The sequence below is a fragment of the Colobus angolensis genome, unplaced genomic scaffold (genome assembly GCF_000951035.1).
Source record: "Colobus angolensis palliatus isolate OR3802 unplaced genomic scaffold, Cang.pa_1.0 Scaffold48, whole genome shotgun sequence".
NCBI lineage: Eukaryota > Metazoa > Chordata > Mammalia > Primates > Cercopithecidae > Colobus > Colobus angolensis.
The window spans coordinates 4814600-4833621 of NW_012118265.1; the positions used below are offsets into that span (position 1 = coordinate 4814600).

Below are 19022 nucleotides of genomic sequence, written 5' to 3' on the forward strand. Positions count from 1 at the left end.
AGCCAGTTTCTTTTCTTTTCTTTTCTTTTCTTTTATTATTATTTTTTGAAGCCAGTTTGTTGTATTTTGAGTAGAAGAGTTACGCTATGCAGACTTCAGTTTGGGAGACTTATTCTTGTGTTGACCTTTTTGCCATTTTTCATGATGATTCATAAATAATAAATGAGGTACTGCTCATAATTTGACATCTTACTGCCAGAACAACTGTCAAGTACTAAAGGCATCAGTCAAAGGGAGAAGCATCTCTTGTGGCCCCCATAAAAGTATGTTGAGCAAAGAACTTTGCTGCAAGTACTGAGGATTATCACCCCAAATTTCCAGTGATGTGTGTAAAATCTTAGTAGGGAGCTTATTCTGACAGATATTTGACAGGCTTCTGTTATAAGAATAAAGACATTTTTAAAAAAGGGAGGGGCCTACTGTGAAAGGGTTATCATAGGTTCTTCTAAGTGTGAAGAAGGGCTTGTGAGGGGCCTGTGAAATTTTTCTGTATAATGAAGCATCTTTAACTTTATGTGTGATGGTGTTAAGCAGGAAATAATGTGATGTCCCTTCACTACAGTAGGTGGCCCCCTTTTTCTCCTGAGGTGGGCTTGGGATAGAATGAACTTTTTCCTTTCCCAGTACCTCTATAAGCAACATACCCGGGACAGTAGCATAACAGCTGCACAGCTGGCTTGGTGTGTTTCAGTGTTTCGTTCGCTGGCAGTGCAAATTTAGTATAGTAACAAAAAAGTTAATGCGAGGCAGCCTTTATGCATTAGTCTTAAGGTATATTATGCCAGTCTCAAGTTGAAACTTGTGAAAGCTGGTCTTACCTAACATTCCAAAAGGGAAATAATACATGTTTAGTCATGAAAAAAGTGTAACACTTTGATGCGAGGAGCAGCTAACAGCCAGCCCATAACTTTATTATTGTTCACATAATCGAAAGGTAAACTTGCATAATTTTTTTCCTGCTGGTTTTTATAGCAAGTCTCACATTTCATAAAAGCCCCGGGAATCTTTACAGCAATAATTTCCTTTCCATTTAATTGGAAAATCCTGTTAAGTGCAGGGCACTCTTTTATTAATTTTGTTTAGCCTTTACAAATCCCAAATTTATTTTAAATATGGAACATCCTGGGATGTGTGTGTTTGTGTGTGTGTGTGTGTGTGTGTGTGTTTTTGCGCGCGCGTGCCTTGGCCACCAGAAAACTTTAAATTTTTTGTTTTGTTTTTATACTAGGGTGATTTTTTTCCTTCTAACATTATTTTTAAAGATATTTAGACTATGAACAAATTGAAAGAATTGTTTAGATTTCATCTAGATTTATAAATTATTACTGTTTTTCACATATACTCTTCCCCACCCCAACATATTTACTGACAACAGTAGAATGTCAAATTACGAGCAGTACCTCATTTATTATTTATGAATCATCATGAAAAATGGCAGAGTCTACATAGCATAACTCTTCTACTCAAAATACAACAAACTGGCTTCAATTCAAATGAGGATTCCTGTAATTTTATTGATTTTTTTCAAAGTATATTCTTAAAGAGACAGGGGCGCTCAAGGAGAAAAAGTGTCACATCTTCTGGAATTAAAATTAGGTAAGATTACTCGTAAGCCTTTCTCAGTCCTGAAATGAACTCTTTATTCTGAATCCTCTATTTCTTGGTATGAGACATTGAACAAAGTATTACCAAGGCTAACCTAGGTCTTCTAGTGGTTTCTCCATGGCATATGACTTTTTCCTCCCTTCTTTCTTTGGCTTTTCAGCATTGCTGTGGACCTGGGGACAGTTTTTCCTTCTGGTGTTGGTAGGCATAGTATTTGTGTTATAATCTCATTTTTCTGTATCACTAGTCTCAGATGTATCTGTTTCTTCTTCAAGGAAAATGCACATATAAAGGGCGTCATAGTCTTTTATAGTAACACTAACTCATTATTACAAAACAAAGACAAGCAGGGATCTAATTGCAACATTGCTCAAGGTGATCTCTCTTGAATGCCCATGTTGGTCTTTTCCATGTGGCTGGAACACGCAACAAGGATTATAGTAAAACCTTTGCCCAAATCTTACTGTTCCATCTCTGTACACAAGTCATTCTAATTGTGGCTCACATCCAGTAGCTGAGAATTTGTGCTGAGTATAATTATCAGAAACCCTTTAATAGTCAGTCCTTTGATAAGATTGGTATCATTGGGTCCCTATGCTTGAATTACTGTGTTTAATCTGTCATTTGAAATTATTTGTATCTATCAGGTCTGCTTTACGCAAAACACCTTTTTCTGGTATGAGAACTTCATTTGATTAAAGGGAAGGGAGATGATTTGAAGATTGAGTCTGGAGATAAGGCTGCATCTCTGACTGTTGTCCTTTTACTGATACTCCTTTCTATATTAGGCAACTTAATCTATCTCATTGCTTTGTAAATCTTGCTTGTGCGAGAGGCAATGTCCGGTTGTGACAAGACTAGTGATTGGGGTCAGGTAAACTCCAACTTGGAGCACCTCCACTTAGTAGCATTTTTTACTTTGGGCAAGGCATATCTTCTTCTGAAAATGAGCATGGGAATGCCTGACATGTAGGATTGTAAAGCTTAAATGAGGTAATCTATTCAGGATAAATATATACAGGGTAGTTCCACAGTGTTTGGAACTTGGTTGGCATTTAAGGAAACAGGAGCAGTTTGTCTTTTGTCAGAAGGTGAAGGGAGAGCAAGTGAATGAATGGGGTGTCTGATGCATGGTAGAGTTGGAATGATATGCCTCAACTCAGAAGTTAAGGTACATCCATAATTTTGGTTGCTTTTAGAAAGCTCCTGGTTTCCTATTAGTGACAAACTGATGATTGCTTGAAATACTTTTGACATTTTTTTTTCTCCTGTAAAGGAGGAAGTTTGGACTTCTTTATTCCAGACTGTCTGAAATTGTGGGAATCTATAAAAGCTGAGGTTAGAATATATGGGGAGAGAAGGGAGGTCATCTCAGTAGGGTTACTGTGTTCAGGTTAAAGTTTCGTTCGCTCATAGTTTGGACATTTTTGGACTTAGGAAACTCAGTTGTGCAGTTAAATAGAATAAAAAAAAAGGATTTAATGGCTGGGCGCGGTGGCTCAAGCCTGTAATCCCAGCACTTTGGGAGGCCGAGACGGGCGGATCACGAGGTCAGGAGATCGAGACCATCCTGGCTAACACGGTGAAACCCTGTCTCTACTAAAAAATACTGAAAAACTAGCCGGGCGAGGTGGCGGGCGCCTGTAGTCCCAGCTACTCCGGAGGCTGAGGCAGGAGAATGGCGTAAACCCGGGAGGCGGAGCTTGCAGTGAGCTGAGATCCGGCCACTGCACTCCAGCCTGGGCGACAGAGCGAAACTCCGTCTCAAAAAAAAAAAAAAAAAAAGATTTAAAGACCAGTGACATTATATGTTTATATGATATAAAGTCAATATTTATACATAAAACTAATATTAAAAAAAAACCAAAGCTATAAAACCCTTCAGAAATACATTAGATACAATTACTTAAGATCGACACCAGTAAGTAAAGTCATATACAAACATTTAACATTTAAACTGAAGTTTAAAAATAAAGGTGGACATTCTATTATTATGCCTCAGCATGTTATATTTGTCAGTTTGAGTTGTATTATAAGAATGGCAAAAGTTCACATGCTCAGCAAGTTATGTAATTTTTAAAGAATTGGTTTACTTCTTTAAGTCTTAAATTTAGTTTCCTTTCTCTTTCACATTATCTTGCCTTTTTCTTTCCCTTTTATCACTCCTCGCAACTGTCTCAACTTCCATTCCTACCATTTTCTCTTAGTGTCCCCATCTCTCCTCCCCCTCCCTTCCTTTCTTCCCATCTTATTTTTTTCTATAAGGACTTCATATTAGAATGAGAATGGAGGCAAGGAAGCAGAAACCCAGGTTACATGGATACTGAAAATAGTGGTACACCCAATTTCTGACCAAGGCTGGGTTCTCTTGCCTGTGTGGTTACACCCAACTATTTGATTTGTACTTCTCTGTTTGCTATTTCACATGGAGCGTGTTCACTCTGCACATCATAGCATAGGAAATAACTATTCTACATGTTCATAGAAATCCCTGGGAAAAGCCTAACTAATATAAAAGCTGATTTGTTTCTCCATGGAAGTCTTTTGAGGCAGGGTCTTGCTCTGTCATCCAGGCTGGAGTGCGGTGGTGTGATCATGGCTCACTGCATCCTCAACCTCCTGAACTCAAGTGATTCTCCCACCTCTTTGCCACCTGAGTTGCTGGGACTGTGGGTGCACACCACCAGACCCAGCTAATTTTTTCTTTTTTTTTTTGTATTTTTCATAGAGTTGAGGTTTCACCATGTTGTCCAGGCTCGTCTCAAACTCCTGGGCTCAAGCAATTCACCTGCCTCGGCCTCCTAAAGTGCTGCGATTATAGGTGTGAGCCACTGCATCTGGCCCCCCATGGAACTCTTTTAAACTGACTTATCCATTATGGGAAGATAATAGTTGCTTCTTCTTCCTCACTTCTCATTCACAAACTGGAGCTCACCCCACCTCCACTTCAGAGTTATCATTGACCTTATAGTTGTAGATTCATCACTTTTGACCTCTTTAGAGTGTATGATTCTGTTGGCTATCACTTCCTCCTTGAATCTCTCTTGTTCCTTGGTATTCAGTACACTGGACTTCCTGTTTCTTCTTTTAATTCGCTAACACTACCTGCCCCTCCCAGTTCCAAGGCATCATCCTCTGTTCCTCTTCTGTCTGTTCTGACCACGAGACTTGTGTAGTATAGCCTCTGGGGTTCTCATCTCGTTCCTTTTTCTCTCCCTGTCTCAAAAAAGACTATTCCCTCCACCTCTGGTCTATTTCTATTTTTGGAGCCAAGGTCCATGTTTTGGCCCAGCTATGGGCTCTTTGACCCTAGCTGTCTCACTGATGCCTCAAATGGAACATATCCCAAATCTGCTTCTGTGATGATGACCTAGCAAATCGTTCAAGCTAACGATCCTGAGAGAAGTCAACCCTCAATTAGAGGAGAAGGGGGTGGAGGCATTATGGATCCCATTGCTAATATGTTTTACATATTAATCACATGTTTCACTTAGAGTCCCCCACTTTCAGTGGTCTTGGACTCTGACCTTAAAACCTCTCTTCCTGAGAATGTCTGGAAGGTCCATGTCAGATGTTTTCCCTGTGATTCTTACCTGCATACATGGAAGACCTCTTTAATTAACCTGGCCCCACTGGCTCTTCCTTCAGTCTAGAATCATCCTATAGCTGGTCAATTGATTTTCCTAAAGTACAGCCCAGAACATGTGATTCTTCACCTTAGAAATCTTCAATGACTCATTAGTGAAGACTAGATGTCCCAGTACAGTGCTTGGCTGTACAGTCCTGCATCTTTGTCCCAAATGTATTCCCTATGTCATGTGGTGCAGGCTCAGGCCCCCTGCAACCCTCACGAGGGTCCAACCACAACACAGTTCCACACCTACCTGAGCCTGCCTTGAAACTGCTCATTGTGCCGGAGGGTTCCCTTTTGAATGCTCTGTTTTCTTCAAGTTCCAGTTCAAATTTCCATCTCCTGTGAACCCATCTTCATTTTCTCCATGTGGAATTAATTACCTGTTCCTTTGAACTTCTGTGGTGTCTCTCTCACACCTCTTACCACATCTCAAGTCATTATCATCTGTGTTCCTTACTGGTGTTCACCTTCTAGAGACACAAAAGGTCCTGTACCCAAGATGATGATGAAGGAATGACTGGCTAAATGAACAAATGAATCCACTCTTGGGGATTTTACTCCCCCTGAGCTCTCAAGTGCTGGAGGGACCCCTGAAGTAATCGTAGGTGCCACGATTGCATCATTCATACCCCCAAGGTTGTTGAAGCCCATTCATGTTGAGACTTCTCTCTTCCCCTCTAAGAAACCTCCTCCTCATTCTCCCTAGTGGGGCCTTTGAGGAGTTTTGCTAAGTGTGACATGACAGAGAGGTGGTGACCAGAGCAGTTGAGGTGTTGATCTTGAGACCACCTGCCTGGGTTTCAGTCCCAGCTCTGCCCCATTTGTTGGTGAGTGATGTATACCATGGGCAAGGTGTATGTTTACTTTGTGCTTCAGTTTTGTTCCTGTTTTTAACTGGAGAGCCTGGTAGTATCTGTCTCATACGATTGTAGTAAGAATTAGAAAGATGATAATCTTTGTAAAGAGCCTGGCACACAGCAAGCATTCAGGAAATGAGTGTGAGCTGCTTGGGTAAGATCCTGGGAGGTTCTCGTTAGCCTCTAGGTCAGGGCTTAAGACCTAGCAGCATCTGGGCTGGTTACTACCCACACAGAAATGTATTGTTTTTGTGGGGTCAGGGAGCATGGGGGTGGCTACGGAAGTTCTGTAAATAACAGGAATTATAGCATGGGAAACTGGAATTGTGAATTCTCTTGAGAAAATTAGATCTGAGGTTGTAAATACAGTGGTTAAGAATATGGGCTTAGAAGCCACGTCTGAATTAAAGCCCCATTCCTGCAGATGGCAAGCTGTGTGACCTCATGCAAGTTACTTAGCCTTTCTGTTTCTCAACTTCTTGATCTCTAAAATGAAGATAATAAGCATTGCATAGCCTGCCTGGGATTATTAAAGGAGACAGATATACTGCTTTTGTCGTTTTGATGGGTCTGATAATCTGTATTTTGAGACTCCCTCCAGCCGATTCTGGTAGCCACTAAAATTTGCAAACTAATATGGCACATGTGTTCTGTGTTCATATTACCTACATTTGGTTTCTATGTAAAAGTTCAAATATTGAGATATGTTTCTGGGTACTTCCAATGATTTGTAAATTCTGCACTTTCCTTAGTAGGGCCACTGTCTTCTAAGTATGTTTTTTCTTAAATAATAGATAATACTGGCTTTGGGTTTTTTTGCTCTGGATATTCTGCTAATATCCGTGTGAACTTTGATCTGTTCACTTGCTGAAGGAATACAGTTTATGTCGGGGTAAGGTTTAAGTATTTTAGAAAGAATACCTTGGAAAGTTATGAAAGGAAAAGCTTTTAAATGGATATGGAATGTAATAAATAATGGGATTAATAAGATTGAATGATTCTTTTAAAGTTATGAGATAATGACTTTGTCTACCTTTTGGCTTCTATGAGTTGAGAATTCTCACTTGTTCTCTGCCTCATCTTTCCCACTTTACAGTTACTTTCCTTGGTTTCTCAAGAATTCTGCCACGTGTGGGAACTGCACTCCCTTCAACCCCACTCTTTCTTGAAGGTTGTTGGGAAGATCTTATCCTATGCATTTATAAAAGTAACTACATTTTAACTTTTGATGAAAAGCTTTTGTATTCTCAGCTCATATATTCTATCCAAAGCTACTGTTTTCTTTTATTCTTTTTGGTATATCATTTATGGCTATATTGTAGCATCTTGTTTTTTTAAAAATATTTTAGAACTTAGTGTTTGTGATTGCTAGTTTAGGAAGTTCTTCATTTTGTGAATGTGATTTTAAGATATCTCTACTATGCCTCTTCACCAAGTTTTTGATACAATAGATTATTTTGTTCTACAGATCAGGCACTCTGCTTTGAGTGGAATATTATAATGGAATGAAGTATTTGTATTTATGGATGACAGATTTGCTTTTGGAATTTATCTAGAAAAATATTTCCTAAAAATTGTATACTTTAGGTGTACCCACATTAAGTAGTGATTGAAAATGTCATTAGAGGCAAAATACATAGGTTACCCCACCAAACATACCTCACTGTTTAACAAAGGTAGCTTGGATGCAGTTCTTTACAAGATTATAGTCTACTTGTGACTGTGTAATGTACTCAGTAGAGGTAATATGATTCAGTGACATCCTTAGTAGTAATGATTATTTAATTCCTTTATTTGAGAGAATGATGATCAGACATCAAGAGTACTTTCTAACGGTGATTCTTACATTCTATAGTTACACATTTTACTTAACCATTATCAATGGTACATAGCTAAAGGATTTTGTCAATAGCTTTGAAACTTTGCATTTGGCTATTCCATGATCTGCTGTTGTCATGATCATTCACTACTGAACCCAGGAGCACCACAATTTTCAGGCCCTACATACACGTTACGGGAGAGTAACTGGAGAGAGCTTGAGCTTTCATTTCAATAAATTTATTTTGTCTTTGGATAATAAAAAGATCAATGAGAATTGGCTTCCCTTTTGCTTCTCTAATACATAAAATAAACCAAATGGGCTTTATTTTATCAAACATTTATTGATTGCACAATGAAATAGTCTCTCCTTTCAAAAATATACATCGGTTATTAAAAGAGTAGATACAAAGGTGACGGAATAATTACAATACAATGTGATAAGTTTATTAATATAGGTGTGACAGCATACCGAGGAGGGGGTGACTGGGTTTGAGGTGATGCTGGGATGTTGGCCAGGTAGTATTTCATGGACGAAGTGATGGCAACATAGGGTTTCACAGATGGATAAGAGTCTTCCAAGTGTACCAGAGGGAAATATACATGTGTAGTCCCAGAATGGAGCATGGCATTTTCTGAAACTTAGAAATGTATACAAGAGTATAAAGTTCAAGAGATGGGTAAGTAGCTAGGAGGTAAGGCCAGAAAGGTAGACGAGTTCTAGGGCTGTTGAGGCCATGGAAGAAGACGTGGGCTTCACCTTATGATGTTCGTGTTGGAGCTCATGGCACATTTACAGAGCTTAACTACTCCTTCCTGTATTTTTTCTAGAAGATGTAGACTCTTATCTATCATTTCAGAAAGCCGCATTTTATTTTTTGAATCACAAAAGGATGCAAGAAAAAATACCAATGTAAATAAATACAAGCAGGTCACCATTCTTTGAAAAAGCTCCCAATATGGATGTTACTGATGATGGGTCGGCAATTCCATCTTTGTGTGGATCAAGAATAGCAATTCTATTTAAACATCTGTAGACCATAGACTGGAGGGCATATTGTGGGAGATACCAAGAAAACCTGGCATATCTGTCTCTCAAGAAGCTTTAACATTTTTAGGGGATGCAGTCAAGAATATAGCTAACTAGAAAAGGGGGATCTGTGGCCACTGCACTCCAGCCTGGGCGACAGAGCGAGACTCCGTCTCAAAAAAAAAAAAGAAAAGGGGGATCTGCATTGAGAACCCTATCACACACCCAAACAGTAGAAGTAATTAGTTTTAACCAGGAGAGTGGGACAAGGGCATAGGGGTTGTGGCAATGCCAGGAAGGCATTGCTGAGTGGTGGCATGTTTAACCATCATTAGAGTATTTGCTGGACAAAAGGAGAATTCCAAAGAATAGTTAACACAGCATTCTCACACTTGAATTGTACACTCTTAAGGTGTAGGCAAAGAGGCTTAATAATGGTGCTTGTGCCTCCTATGGTATATTATTGTAATGTGAAAGAGGCTGTTTGTAATTGTAAGGAGAAAATCCTTTACCCAGGATTTCAGAGGTCTTGCTGACCCACTTCAGTTCCTCAGACTCTTTAAATCTGCATTGCTTTGCTTTCAACCCCTGGCTGCAGTTTTCAACAACAGACTTCAGGAGTTGAGCTTTTTTTTTTTTTCCCGCACATATCTACATTTACAGGGCACAAAAGCAGTAGTGTTGTGTGAATTGTGGAAAAGAATGTGAGAAGGTGTTTGGAGGGGAGGTTTGTAGGGATGTACATTTCTCCTTAATCTTTTCCAAAGTGTTAAAGTGAAATGCTCTTGAAATAATGACCTCTAGTGGCCATTTGTGTCCTGTTGCATTCTCTTAGTAATGGTTCATTCAGCTCATGAATAGATCTATGTGGAGTTAAAATTTATGTAATCTTTTCTGTGCACTAGGATGATGAAAGAGAGCATTTATTCCAATCTTTTCTTATTCATTAAATTTGATTTCCACATTATCTACTAAAGTCTCATCGATAAATAGAGGTTAACCCTATGTACAATTGTCAACCTAAGGTTATATTGTCTGTCTGACTGCTATGATTTTCTTGGCTTGATGCTATGGTCTTTCTCCCTTGCATACATGGTAGCTTTTCTGTGAATTTTTTACATAAGAATATGTATATTAAGGGATCCATACAAATGTTAGTTGCTGCCAAAAAGAGAGTTGTTTCTTTAGCAATAAATAGTTGATTTTGCAGTCTACAGTCAGTCTTATTGTTGGTTTGACTATAAGTATATGGAACTCTGGTAAAATGAAATGGAGCAAAACACACGAAGAAGACAGCCACGACAACAAATACTTTGCCTTCCAGCTTTTTGTTGTTTTTTCTGTCCTTACTTTTTGACTTTCTGTAAGAATCGTATACTTTTTTTGCAATAACCACATAAAACACAAGCATTAGGACAAAAACAGTCCAGAAAATAAACTGGGATATGTTATTTACTATTTGATGCCATTTCAGTCCCAGAGGCCCCTTTAAGGAAGCACACTTTTTCACAGACGATGGTGTTGCTTCCTTGTTGCTCAAGATCATATTCGGCAGGGAGATGAAGAAAAAAAAGGACCAGGTGAAGACTGCGACCGTTTTAGCAAAAACGGTTTTTTTTAGGAAAATATTTTTCAAAGGTCTGATGATCTTGAGGAACCTGTCAAAGGCTATGAGACCTAACAGCACGATGCCCACATACATGGTCTCATAAAATATCACTGAAGAGAGACGACACACGAAAGCTCTGAGCTGCCAGGGTGCCAGGTGTGAGTCAGAGAGGATTTTGAAAGGAAGCGTGAGTGTCATTATCAAGTCGGCCACCAAAGTGTTTTTGAGGTAGATGATGAAGGTGGAGGAGCTGGGGATGTGAACGAACACCCACAGAGCCAAAGTGTTCAGCAGGATGCCAGTGAAGAAAACCACTGTATAGAGGGCTGGGAATACCAGCTGTACTATCCGAGTATCTCTGGGGCACCGCTCAGATCTGTTAAAGCCTTGCATCACTGTGGTGTTCATTGCTTCCAATGTCACCTGTTACCAATAAACATACATACAAACAAAAGAAAACAAAAATCCCTTCATGATTTTCAAAGGCGATTTTTTAAAAACAGACTTTAGGTTTATAGCATATTAACATCCTGCATTTATCCAACGCTTTCAATAGATGTGTTGAGAAGGAAAATACTGTTTTCTGGCTAGAATTTTTAAAGCATAGAATACATTTTTGGTACTTTTAACAGTACCATTACTTTCACATCCTTGTGAAATCCAAATAACAGGTTCTACCTCATTCACAGGTGCTACTGTTAGCCATAAAACAAAACACTGTTTAAGAGATAATAATACATTATTAATTATTACTAATACATCAGATTGCTATAAATGATATAATTTTTTATGCTCATAAACTATGGTTTGTAGAATATTAACTTTAAAGCACTTTTTTCCCTTAAGCATATTCTGCCTTTTATATAAGCAAGCACACTCATATTAAAAATTGAAATTCACCTTTGGGAGGATACTCAGTTTTCTGTGTCTTCTTCTTGCGGCAGTCATTAGTTCAGCTTACAAAAGAGCATGTGAAGCAAATGTTCTGCTTTCTTATAGTGGATTTCCTTCCTTATTTTTACTTATGTAATGTGACCCATGAGAACCTCTTCGTATTCAGACCTTTGGGCCATTTGCTAATACTCTCTTTTAGTTCAAATTTTCATACTGTTAATCTGTGACTTGAATAAAGAAGCTTATTTGCAATTATCTTTAAATTTCCTCATCATAACTTTCTTGAAGTTTATCTTCTTGATCTGCACGTTCAGTGAACTTTTTGAGTGCCTCTTGTATATAGTGGGAAGTAGAAACATGAAGAAAATAGTCCCAAATTACAATCAAGTAGGAGAATAAGACTACTTAAAATTGGACAGAATAATCTTCTGTATCCTTGTAAACTGGATTTTCCAGTAATTTGTGTTCAGGAGGACAGTACATTTATTTTTGTAGATATTTGTCTTAGTCTTCTGGTTTTGAGATCTCTGAGAGTTAACATGATGTTTTCTAAGAGGTAAAGACTATTAGAGCCAGATTTTTGGAGTTAGAATCCCAGTTCCACCAATTAACTGTGATTAGATTATGGACAAATGATTCAACAGCTCTACGTCTCAATTTCCTCATCTATGTAATGGGTTTGAAAATAGTATCTACCTCGCTATGTTATTAAGAATGAATCGATTGCTTGGAATAGTGCTTGACATGTGGGAGGCACTTTTAGTGACTTTTAGTCCCATTGCCATGGGAGTGAATTGCAAATCTGGTTAGAGATATTATACTCTTTCACTTAGTAGAGAGCCATTTTTGGAAATCTTTTCTGTACTTTGTATATTATGAGTGCAAAGGACTTCAGGAATTTCATCAATTAATGTTGGGCCAGTATCTGTCCATTTTTTCCTTTAACTCTCTTCAAGTTTGGAAAGATGTATTGGTGCTTTTGCATAGAGAAAGTTGTCCTTGGCCGAAATCTACTTGCCAGGTAGGCATAGGAAAAGTGGAAATTAGGAGATCTTATGGAGGATGTGGCGTTCTCCATGGTGAGTTTCATTTCATGTTTCTTGCCACAAGTGTTACCATGGAGTTAGACGAGACTATAGCGTTGGTTGATCACAAAGTTTTGGGTGACTTGGCTTTAGATTCTGAGAATAAAAACTTAATATACCCCTGGACATTTTAAAATATGGGCAATACAGTGTCCAATAGTTTTGATTAGACTACCCAATAATGGCACAGTTTGATTAATGTAACAGAACATACATGTATGTCTTAAACATAAATGTATATCTTTTTGTTTGCTTCAGCAGAGGTAAAAAAAAATCCTTTATTTCTTAAGTAGAGAAATTTAACCTGCAAAATTAATTGTAAATTTTCCTATAGCCTCAGATCCGTAATCTAAAGGAAGATCTGGAATCGTTTTTCTTTAAACAAGAGAAATTCTCTGCAGGATAATTTCATAATCTGAATGAACACTGGAAATCACTTCTTGGTCAAATTTCAAAACACTGAAATGTGGGAAACTTTGCAAAGAGGAACTGACTTACGGTGCTTGTTTCTAGAGTTATGGAAATAGATTCTCTTAAATGTGCTAGATGTCAAAGTGTTTGACCACAGTAAATATCCAATAGATCATTCATTTCTATATGTTTGTGCTTCTTACGTATTAGCTGATTTTTCCTTAGTTTGCAGCAGTACGATTGCCTGCTGGGGGGGCCTTTTGCCCTTGAGGGCACAGCTGAGAACTGCTCAGCAGAATGGCTAGGCGCCAGAGTGCCTGGGCTCAATTCCTTTTTCCGATTCTTTCTTTTCTTGTGACCTTAGGCAAGCTGCTTATGCTCACTATGAAATGGTTGCCTTATCTTTACAATAAAAATAAGTAATAATATTTGCTTTACACTGTTGTTAAAAGAATAAAATCAGTGAACATTCACCAGTGATTAGAATAATGTCTGTCATGTGGTAGGTATCATGTAAGTTCCTTGTTAAATGAAATTGAAAGAAAATTGGAATGTTGTGCATATGTATGGTGATGTCTCATGAAAGGAGAGAAGAATCAAAGAAGATACAGTGAAAGATCCCAGAAGCTAGGAGACTATCAAATGAGAATAAACTAAACATTTAAGATCCTATAGGGCTGTAAGGATATGTAGTTAAAAATCAGTAAAGTCTCACTAGCTATACTGTTTTAAGTGATTATATTATCTTATTTAATCTTTAACAATCCCCAGAGATTGGTCCCATTTTTAGAGAAGAGAAAAAAGGAAATGCAGAAGTTAAGCCGTTTTCCCCAAATCATGCAACCCAAACTTGCTGTAAAGTCACACGGTGTGTCTGGTTCCAGAGCCCATGCTTGGAACCTGCCTCACTCCCTGCCTCCGAGTAAGCCATAGATAGGGTGACAATGGAATTGTTTGCCAAATTCTGGAGTTCTTGAGCTGGAAGTTCCTGATGTGGGAGAAGGAAACAATCAGCCACAAAGTTTAATGGACTTGTGAAACTTTCTGCCAACGTAAATTGAGTGAAAGCAGTGTGATCAGAAGTGATACAAAGAAGATAAAATGAAAAGTCCAGAAATTAGTCTCTAGCCAGATAGGAATAAACTACTATTTCCATTTGTAGTCTCATTTAGGATTTCTCAGTTGGATCAAAATAGACAGTCCAAGGCCCATTACCATATAAATAATATGTGAAAAGATGAGGAAGTATTTGCTTTCATTTGGGATGAAAATTGAAGTAGGAACTCTTATACTTCTATACTCTTAGAAAAGACTTTTACTTCCCATCAAAATATACCACAGTACTTTGTCAGATTATGTGAAATTGTTTTAAAAATTCCATACGAGACTAACTAAAAGTGGTAAACTAAAAGTGGTAATAAGCTGAAATAAGTTACACTTTTTATTAATGTAGCAATCTTTTTTTCTGAATAAGAACAATAGTAGAAAATATCTACATGTAACTAGAGATAGACAATAAATTCACTGCTATTTGAAACATTTAATATTTCACATTTTTATTATAAAAGGAAATTATATGTTTAAAAATTGAAATACAAACATATGTAATAGAAAGTGAAAGTTAATACCCCCTACATATACATGCCATTATACTTGTACAAATATATTTACATTTATTTACATATGGGATTTTTGTTTCATTCCATGTTAGTACATGTAGACTGACCTGATTTTTTTTAAAAACTTTATTTTAGGTTCAGGGGTACACGTGCAGGCCTGTTACATAGGTCAGTTGTGTTTTGTAGGGGTTTGGTGTACAGATTATTTTGTCACCCAGGTAATAAGCATAGTACCGGCTAGGTAATTTTTCAATCCTTACCCTCCTCCCACCACCCTCAGTGTAGGTCCTGGTGTTTGTTGTTTCCTTCTTTGCATCCATATGAATTCAGTGTTTAGCTCCCACTTATAAGTGACAACATGCGGTATTTGGTTTCCTGTTCCTATGTTAGTTTACTTAGAATAATGCCCTCCAGCTTCATCCATGTTGTTGCAAAGGACCTGATCTCTTTCTTTCGTATGGCTGCATAGTATTCCATGGTGTATATGTACCACATTTTCTTGATCCAGTCTACCAATGATGAGAATTTAGGTTGATTCCATGTCTTTGCTTTTGTGGATAGTGCTGTGTTGAACATACACTTGCATGTGTCTGTATGATAGAATGATGCCTATTCCTTTATGTATATACCCAATCATGGGATTGCTGGGTCAAACGGTAATTCTGTTTTAAGTCCGTTGGGAAAAGGCAAAGTGCTTTCCACAGTGGCTGAACTAATTTACTTTCCCACCAGTAGTGTATAAGTGTTCCCTTCTCTCCACAACCTCACTAGTATCTGTTATTTTTTGACTTTTAAATAATAGCCATTCTAACTGGTGTGAGATGGTGTCTCATTGTGGTTTTGATCTACATATCTCTAATGATATGCCAATCAAATTTAAAGTCAGTTATGCTACATACATTTAACATAGTTAAACTGCAACTGATGGGCATGTAGTTTGTTTACAATAACAGTTTTTCTCTATTAAAAACAATGCTATAGAGCATGTATGTGTCCATATATTTTTGAGCATTTTTTTCTAGCATATTTGTAGGAAGTTTCCTAGAAGAAAGACTATTGACTCAGTCCTTCTTCTAGGAAAAAGTTATTTGTCAAAATATTAAATGATATTTTCAAATAGTTTTCCAGAAAGATTGTACCAATTTATAGTTCCACTAAGAGTGGGATTCTTTGCCGGGCATGGTAGCTCACGTCTGTAATCCTAGCACTTTGGGAGGCCAAGGCGGGTGGATCATGAGGTCAGGAGTTCAAGATCAGCCTGGCCAAGATGGTGAAACCCTGTCTCTACTAAAAATACAAAAATAAGCCAGCCATGGTGGCAAGTACCTGTAATCCCAGCTACTCAGGAGGCTGAAGCAGAGAATTGCTTCAACCCGGGAGGCGGAGGTTACAGTGAGCTGAGATTGCACCACTCCACTTCAGCCTGGGTGACAGAACGAGACTCTGTCTCAAAAAAAGAAAAAAAATATTTTAAATTAATTTGAAGCCTGTAAGTGTAAAAAACATGTTATATAAATATAAATTTATTTCCTTATTGATGATATGTGTTTTTTCATATTTTTTTGCCATTTGTATTTCTCCTGGAAATTGCCTTTTCATGCTCTTGCTCCATTAAAAAAAAAATCAGGTGATTTCTCACTGCCTATTGATTATTAAGTGCATTTCCACATCTTTAGTTCCCACTGGCAGTATTGTAATCACACCTTGAGTGTTGGCAGCGAACAGGGATCAGATGTTTTCAGTGAAAAAACGACTGAAACACCTAGGTACAAAAAGAGAGTTTTTTTTTTGTTTTTTGTTTTTTTTTTTCTGAAAGGCTTTTTTTCGCCTGTTTTTAAAGTACTGGTCCAGGGAGAACAGTCTTCTTTTTAAATTTTTATTTATTTATTTATTTAGAGATGGAGTCTCACTCTGTTGCCCAGGCTGGAGTATAGTGGCTGGATCTCGGCTCACTGCACCCTCCTGTGTTCAAGCGATTCTCCTACTTCAGCCTCCTGAGTAGGGGGGACTACAGGTGCCCACCACCATGCCTGGCTAATTTGAATTTTTTTAGTAGAGACAGGGCTTCACCATGTTGGCCAGACTGGTCTCAAACTCCTGGCCTCAGGTGATCTGCCTGCCTTGGCCTCCCAAAGTGCTGGGATTACAGGTGTGAGCCTGTGCCAGGTTCCCCAGTCTTCTTTTTTTTTAATAGAGCCAGTTAGAAAATACTTAGGTTTTGTGAGCCATGCAGTCTACATCATAGCAACTCAGCTCTGTCATAGCATGAAAGCAGCCGTAGATAAAACCTGAATAGTTGTGTTCCAATAAAACCTTATTTATGGACATTGAAATTTGAATTTCATATAAATTTCATTCGGCATGAAATTTTATTCATTTGATTTTTTTCCTCACAAACATTTGAAAAGGGGTACACATGATATTATTTATATAAGTGTACAGTGTGTAATGGGCAAATCAGGGTAACTGGGATATCCATCACCTCAGGCATTCGTTTCTTTCTGGTAGGAACCACTGAGTTACTTTGAAATATACAATATATTATTTTTAACTGTAGTCACCCTGTTGTGCTATGGAACACTAGATATTATTCCTTCTCACTAACTGTATTTTTGTACTCATTTACCAGTCCCTCTTTATCCCCTTCTTCCCCATGACTCTCTGGTAACTGTCATTCTACTTCCATAAATATGTACAGTTATCGTGTATCCATAACAATTAAAAACAAAAATGAAAACAAAACATTCCTAAATCCCAAGCTGTACAAAAATAGGCAGTGGGCTAGGATTTGGCCTGTGGGCTATAGTTTGCCAGCACCTGCTTTAGACCTTTTCTGTAAGAAATCACTGAGAAAAACTGTCAATAACCAATACCTTTAGGACTTGTAAGCCACTGAGGCTATGGGCAAGACTACATTTTGTTGTCTCATCTTTTGAATTTTTCACGTCTGGACCTGAGTCTACGGAATTTGGCTTCATTTAAAAAAATAAAACTGTGGGCCAGGCGTGGTGGCTCACACCTGTAATCCCAGCACTTTGGGAGGCTGAGGCGGGTGGATCACAAGGTCAGGAGATCGAGACCATCCTGGCTAACACTGTGAAGCCCCATCTCTACTAAAAATACAAAAAAAAAAAATTTAGCCAGGCATGGTGCCATGTGCCTGTAGTCCCAGCTACTTGGGAGGCTGAGGCAGGAGAATGGTGTGAACCCAGGAGGCGGAGCTTGCAGTGAGCTGAGATCTTGCCACTGCACTCCAGCCTGGGCGACAGAGCGAGACTCCATCTCCAAAAAAAAAAATTAAACTTACTGTGAAATGTGGGGTTAATGTATATATTAATATGCCAAAAACTAGAGATAATGGTGTGTTTTATGTATAATGAGCAATCCATAAATACTCTCACACTGTTTTTAATGGGTTTAGTTTGATGTAGGAGTATATGATGTCTAAGTTCTCTGAATAAAGAAATCCCAGCAAAGTGTGATTTTAGAGTTTTATGTAAAATTTCCATGGCATATATACATACCCATGAAACATAAGTAATTCCAAATACTTGCAGTTATTTTTACTAAAATACCATATTACTATTAGCATTTGTTTATTTCCTTTCTTGTGGAAATTGTCATCTCAGTGACAAAGATTTTTGGGGTAGTTTGTGTCCACTCTGCAGTCTCCCAACATCTGACCTCCAGGGCACTGTGAAGTAGTCAATTTCAATCCATGCCTCTACCTCTGACTTGGATGGGTGGAGGGATAAGTCTGCCTTTCGTTTCTGTTATATGCAAAAGAAGAAGGTTAGATTAGTTGATCTCTAGATTATCTTCTACCTCAAATATCCTGGTATTCCTATAGAACATATAAATTTATACATATGATTTTAGAGTGAACTGTATTAGTCTACATAACAGAAATTGCTAGTGCTGTTTATATACTATATGAACTGTTCCTGTATCTCCCTTGACACTAAGTGCTTACTTTTAGTGGTGCCAGAAAAGGAAATGTGGCTGGTTGGAAATAAATACCACTTAGTAGTTAAATGAGTTCAGCTTCGTACTGAAATCGAACTCAGCAGAGGTTGTGGAGGGTTTTGATAAAAGTGATTATTATTAAAGTTCAGTGAATTTTATACAACAATACACCCTTTTATTTCTTCTGGCATTATATTTAGGTGTTGATATCTGTTCCTCCTTTGAGAGTCACCTCTGAGGATCATACAAAATTGAGATAAGTGATGTAAACTTCCACATGTGTTATATGTTTTGTTTATGTTAAAATAGCGAATATGCCTTGTGTAGAATTAGACTGCATGTTATAAGTCTGACTTGTTTTATCACTTACATTTGAACTTATTGAAATGAGATGTCATCTTTAGAAGAGACTTTGCACAATAACATGTAATAAAAGTGTTGGCATTAGTTCTTTCTTAAATGGATTTGATGTAGTTGTATATGGTAAGGTGTGT

The 19022-nt window shown here is 37.9% G+C and overlaps 2 protein-coding genes across 2 annotated transcripts in view; one reads left to right on the forward strand and one right to left on the reverse strand.

Annotated features, from left to right (window-relative positions):
• The window catches only part of MED12L (mediator complex subunit 12-like), a 353697-nt gene that overhangs the window by 235044 nt on the left and 99631 nt on the right, over positions 1-19022 (forward strand). The gene's annotated exons all lie outside the window — the stretch shown is intronic.
• Positions 9732-11522, reverse strand: P2RY13 (purinergic receptor P2Y, G-protein coupled, 13). The gene is made up of 2 exons (XM_011958961.1): positions 11454-11522; positions 9732-10976 (listed from the first exon to the last, which is right to left on the reverse strand). The coding sequence occupies exons 1-2, from the start codon at positions 11499-11501 to the stop codon at positions 9960-9962; spliced, it is 1065 nt and encodes a 354-aa protein (XP_011814351.1). The 5' UTR covers positions 11502-11522; the 3' UTR covers positions 9732-9959.

Excerpts from the sequence above, each read along its gene's own strand:
- P2RY13 (XM_011958961.1), bottom strand. The coding sequence starts at position 11,501 with ATGACTGCCGCAAGAAGAAGACACAGAAAACTGAGTATCCTCCCAAAG. Across the intron at positions 10,977-11,453 it reads AACTGAGTATCCTCCCAAAG|GTGACATTGGAAGCAATGAA; the intron begins GTGAATTTCAAT and ends TATTGGTAACAG.